At 38.8% G+C, this 6088-nt stretch overlaps 1 protein-coding gene across 1 annotated transcript; it reads left to right on the forward strand.

Annotated features, from left to right (window-relative positions):
• The first annotated feature begins 2944 nt into the window (after positions 1 to 2944).
• Positions 2945 to 3895, forward strand: LOC126007070 (olfactory receptor 6P1). The gene has a single exon (XM_049772578.1). The coding sequence runs from the start codon at positions 2945 to 2947 to the stop codon at positions 3893 to 3895; it is 951 nt and encodes a 316-aa protein (XP_049628535.1).
• Positions 3896 to 6088: the final 2193 nt, after the last annotated feature.

Below are 6088 nucleotides of genomic sequence, written 5' to 3' on the forward strand. Positions count from 1 at the left end.
CCCTATGAAAATATACTAGGTTGTGTGCAGAGTCCAGTACAGCATACCCTGGTGGGAGAGCAGAAGAGGAAATAATTCAGGTCACCTCACAGAGGAGAGTGAGAATTATGCTGTAATAGATGACAAGTGTGATCTCTCCAATAATATTGGCTGGATTCGGACCCACTCAATTTGGAATTACCATAGTTTGACAGCAATTTTGTTTATCTCTGGAGCCAAAGTAATTTTATGTGAGTGATCTCTGATTACTAATAGACTAATGAAGTAGAATGGCATAGGCCTTCCACAGCAGCAGCTATATTTGGTGGATAAGAAAAGATGATCTCATTCTACATCTAAATTCTTGTATTTAATTATTATTTCATTCAATAAAGGTGCATTGGGAAATTTCACAGAAAAAATCTTGAGCTGATGAGGATACTCAGATGAATAGGGTTTGGGTTTGGGGGCTTTCAGAGAAAAGGTACAGGTGAACATGCCATCATTCAAGAGATATATCCCAAAGGTCTTGATCAGTCTTGAGAGAAGCCAGGAGAGAGAAACTGGATAAGTCTGTGCAGTACACTGTCATTTATTCATTTATTAATGTGTGAAGGTGGAGATAAATGACTATGGGGCTGGGTGGCTGAGGCATGGAGGAGACAGGTCTGATGGTCACCTCATGGATATTCATGCCATTCTAATTGAACTAGATAACTTTCAATGTCACACTCTCCAGGCAGACTCTGGAGGACAGACTATTCTGAAGATAAAATGAGAAAGTGTTGAGAGTCTTTATAAAATAGCCACTATGGTAATTAATAAAGAACTAAGATGTCCATAGAGAGGCCATGTTGGAAAATTTGTCACTTGTAAATGTCACTCTTAGGATGTCTGCCCTGGAAGGCACTTAGGTTGCAGGTTTGTAATGCCCATGGAGGAAAACTGTTGCTCCAAGGATACCAGGACGAAAATAGGCTGCCCACTAATTAGAAGATCAGGAATTAGGGCCTGAGAACAGAGTTTAAGACCCATGCACAAAACACTGGTCTACCCAACCATAGCAAATACAACTCCTATCAAAGATAGAGTTTGGTAGGATGCCTATGCAGGGAAGGTTGCCAGTATTGAGAGAGGGCAGTTTCTGACCAAGTATGAAAAATCCACCAAATTTCTTGTAATGTTACCACTGGGAATAACTCTATTTACATTCCATTCATTTTGTAATTTTATAAAATGAATGAATAAATTATTCACAATAATAAAAATTCATGGAAACTCATTCCTCTATGTTCTAGTAGCAAAGCTTTGAGTATTTCCTATGATTTGTCTTATACTGAGTTAAAATAAAGGAAGAAATATCTCTTTTCAAATTTCCTGACACTACCCATGATATTTAAGCATCTAAATCTCTAGATTGCAGGGGTATTCAACCACATTTGGGTATTTTTCTCATTTACATTTATGACCTCACCCCAGAGTTAGGACATATTTTAAGTGCTGTTCACCCTCCTCTGAAAAATTTTTCTTGCAAAGCATCTGCCAAATAAAGTCAGATTTCCAAACCCAGGAAACTGTGCTCCTGGAAGGAACTTCCCAAAGAAACCATTCCCTAAATTCCAGATCCCTTATGACCTGTATTAGGTCTATTAGTGGTAGACAGCATTTATTTTAAATTACTTTATATATTTAAGCACTGTGATTACTAAATTATTCATGATTGGATTTCAGTCAAACAATGTACACATGTACACTACCCTTAGCAGTGCACATCTCCAGTCACCAATGTCACCAATTTCCCTCCCACTATCTGCCCTGCCTACCTCTGGGCAGACATTTCAGTTCTCTCTCTCTCTCATTCTCTCTTTCTCTCTCTTATTCCCTCTCTTTCTCTCTTACTAACTCTCTCTCTTTCTCTCACTATATTTCCTCTCTCTCACCCTTCCTTTTCTTCCCTTTTTGACACTGTTGTTAATGAACACCATGTATTCATCTGGTGCCATGAATATCAATTTATCTCCTTTCAGCACCCTGTTTGTGTTCAGAGTGATCTGTTCCAACTATCATTGTCAAAGTGGTCCCTTCTCTACTCTAAATGCTATCTGTTCCAGGCTGAAACTATGGCCTAGTATCCATCCCTATATACATTTCTGTCACTATTGCAACAAATTACCACATATTTGGTAGCTTAAAGTGGCAAATATTTAGTTTCCCTTTTGAAGGCCAGATTCTGACATTAAGTTCCCCAGGCCAAATCTGAATGTTGAAAGGTCCCTCCTGGCAAAAGCTCTCTGGGAAGTCATTCTTTGCCCCCTCTTTCCACCAAGGCTATAGGCTCGTTGGCCACTGTCTCCTTAGCCTACTCCCCAACATTTATAGGCTTAGAAGTTAGGACAGTTTCAGTGACCATATATCATCCTTTGGAAAGACATTCTACTCTGGACAGCTCAGACATGCTTGTAACATGGATGAAAAATTACCGTTTGAGGTGGGACTCTTCCTTCAACTCAATTCTGCCTCCTCCCAAGTTGTCTTACAAAATAGCTATTTATGCTTGCTCATTTCTACGACTATTTCATCTGATTCCCAGCAAGAAATGTAGTGTTGTGCTCCAGTTTTCTAGTTCTCTTTTACTTATTCAGTCATGTAAAGAATATTGAACAACAGGCATTAGGAGATTATAGAAATGAAGGAACTGAAATATTAGAACTTTTTCTTATTTTAGTATAAATAAATTAGCTATTATTGGCAACTGACTTCAATATTACTAAGTTCATGAGCTATGTTTTCAACTATAAAAACACTTTCATGGAGAAGCATATAAAACAGTAAAGTAAAGAGAACAAAGGGTGGAAACCCATTGGTAGTTCATCACTGAGCCCTTCCTTTGGGCAATGATATAGAGATTAAGTGAGATCCCTGTACTCAATATATTTATTTTTAGGTACCCAACTGAAAAGAGATCATGAAGAACTGGAGTGGAGGACAAGTGGAAGAGTTTGTTTTAGTAGGCTTTCCCACCTCCCCTCTTATCCAGCTGCTTCTCTTTGCCCTCTTCCTTGCACTCTTTTTGATGACCTTGCTGGAGAATGCACTCATTGTGTCTACAATCTGGCTCACACCAAGTCTACACCGTCCAATGTACTTTTTCCTTGGTCATCTCTCTTTTCTGGAGCTATGGTATATCAATGTCACAGTTCCCCGACTTTTGGGAGCTTTTCTTACACAGAACCGAAAGATTTCCTTCATTGGCTGCATGACCCAGCTCTACTTCTTCATTGCATTAGCCTGTACAGAATGTGTGCTGTTGGCAGTCATGGCTTACGACCGTTATCTGGCGATCTGTAAGCCTCTTCATTACCCCAGCCTCATGTCTTCCACTCTGGCCACTCGCCTAGCTCTTTCTTCTTGGGGGAGTGGTTTCTTCAGCTCTATGATGAAGCTTCTCTTTATTTCTCGACTCTCTTATTGTGGACCCAACATCATCAACCACTTTTTCTGTGATATCTCCCCACTACTCAACCTCACCTGCTCTGACAAGGAACAGGCAGAGCTAGTGGACTTCCTCTTGGCCCTGGTGATGATCTTACTCCCTCTGCTGGCTGTAATTTCTTCATATGCTGCCATTATTGCAGCCATTTTAAGAATTCCAACTGCTCAGGGACGGCACAAAGCTTTCTCCACCTGTGCATCTCACTTGGCTGTGGTTGTCATCTTCTATTCCTCTACTCTTTTCACCTATGCAAGGCCTCGGGCCATGTACACCTTTAACTACAACAAGATAATCTCTGTGCTTTATACTGTCATTGTGCCATTTCTTAATCCTGCCATCTACTGCCTGAGGAACAAGGAGATGAAGGATGCCCTCAGGAAGGCAGTACTGGGAAGGTGTTTCTATGCTAGTGATGCCCCTTGATGCACAGCACCGTTAGCAGGAATAAACATCTTAGTGGATTTTAATGATGACATTTGGAGAACATAAAATGGGCCTGCATATTATTAGTGCACAGCATCTCTACATAGCATCAGGAAAACTTCAGAAGAAAATGCAAAGTTATGTTTTCTCAATCTTGTATATGAGTTTCCTAAATAAAGTTTTCTATTGCTTAAGAACCACCTGGGTCTAGGAATGTGTATATTAGTAGAATACTTGCTTTGCATGAGTTATGCCCTGAGTTCAATACCTCGCAAGGGAGAAAAGAGGAAAAAAAATTATCATGGTATATGTGTGGGTGGGTATTAAAATATAGATTCCCAAGAAAAAATATGTGGAGTATTTGAGAAAATATAGTCAAGCTGAAACATACCATGCATTATTCCTAGCCTCCCAACATTTCTTATTTTGATCCAGTTTGTTACTTTCTGCTCAGAATCATACCTGGTCTTTTATAAAAGAGAAAACAAGAAAAGGAACTTGTGACCTTAAGATATATTTAAAAAATGATGTAAACATAACTGAAGTAATTTTGTAGATCTAAGTTGTCAAATACAACTTCCATAAGAAATAAAAATATATGATCATATCACAAACAAACTTCTTGGCCTCTGATTGATATTCACAATACCCTAAAGTCTCCTGTTCACAGACTTAGAGGAGAAAAAGTAAGTGGCCCTTGAACTAAGCAGGTTGAAGCTGTGAAGCTGTTGAGCTTGGATGGCCTGTGGTCATGTGCTGACTAGCTCAGATGTAAACATATCCCAGGACTGAGAACTTGGCCTCAGAATATCAGCACTGAGGAAGACAGCTTGTTTCATCTCGTTATTCGCTGATTGCCAGTTTTTATTTTTTGCACAAAGAACAGAAGCTGGAAGGACAAGATGCTTCAGGATTGTTGCATAACAGCCCTTGATGGGGCTGGCTGATGGAGGGATGGAGGATGAAATCTTTCTCCTCCAGGTCAGACCACATGTCTGCCACCCTGTTCAGCCAGCAGTTCTGAGGTGAATGCGGCGGGTAGAAAGCTAACAGGCAGTCAGGCTTCAAAAGATATCAGCTTTATTCAGAGGATATGGCTGAAGCCAAAAGCCCCAGAATCAGTCCCAGAGAAAAGCCCTTACCTTACACAGACCCTTTTATACATCAGAATCAGGTACCACCCTAGGGTGGGAACAGAATGCCAGGTCACACCCTAGAGTAGGGCACAATTATTGATTAGGGCAGGATCAGTAACATAATAATCTTACAGAAATGTTTACATACATAACACAGGATGACAGAGTCTAACCTTCTTCCACGTTCCTTTGATGCTTGAAGTGCTCAAAGGCATATTCACATCCTAATTTCAGGTTTATTCACCCTAATTTATGCACTTTAGTACCAAACCCAATATTTCTTCACTTGTAATATAAGTATAAAATGCATATATATGTTTAAACATACTAATAAAAATAAATTACTAAAACTGGAGAAAGTGTCCAGTGAAGAAGGTCCCTGAGCATATTTGATCTCCTGAGAAAATCACCGGGAGTAATTCCTGAGCACAGCAGAGCACGGTCCCCCAATGAAATCAACAAAAAACATAAACATGGATTATTAATTCTGCTCTGAATGATTTGTGACCGAAGACAATTGCTCTGTAAGGAAAAGTATTGATCAATTGTTATTTCTAATATCTGATACAAAACAACCAAAAACATGATTCTTAAAAATGTGCATATTAATTTGTTTTTAAGATATTTCTATCCCCTTTCAAAGAAGTGTCCATGAGCACATTACCTATTCTCATCTTTCCCTATTTAGGCTAATGTTAATAATTGTGCCCTGAGAAGAAATGCATTTCAGTTTAATACTGGTTTTACCACTAATAAGTCCCTCATCTAATAAAAGTAGTTTTACCTAGCTCATTTACTTATGATGTATGTATAAAAAACTTATGTATGAGTAAAGAACTAATAATACATTTTTCTTTTGTAGATAACATTTTACTAAGGGGTAATTTTTAAAGCTTTACTGACTTTAGAAGATAAAGAGTGCTAGTGTACAGCATATGATTTTAAGTGAATGCATTTGTTTTGTGTTAACTTTTTACTTTTGTTCTCTGGAAACTTGATTAATGTCCCTAGGCAATACTGGTCAGGCAAAAAAGTCCCTAATCACAAGTTCTCTGAT

This window comes from Suncus etruscus, chromosome 4, assembly GCF_024139225.1.
Source record: "Suncus etruscus isolate mSunEtr1 chromosome 4, mSunEtr1.pri.cur, whole genome shotgun sequence".
Taxonomy (NCBI): Eukaryota; Metazoa; Chordata; class Mammalia; order Eulipotyphla; family Soricidae; genus Suncus; species Suncus etruscus.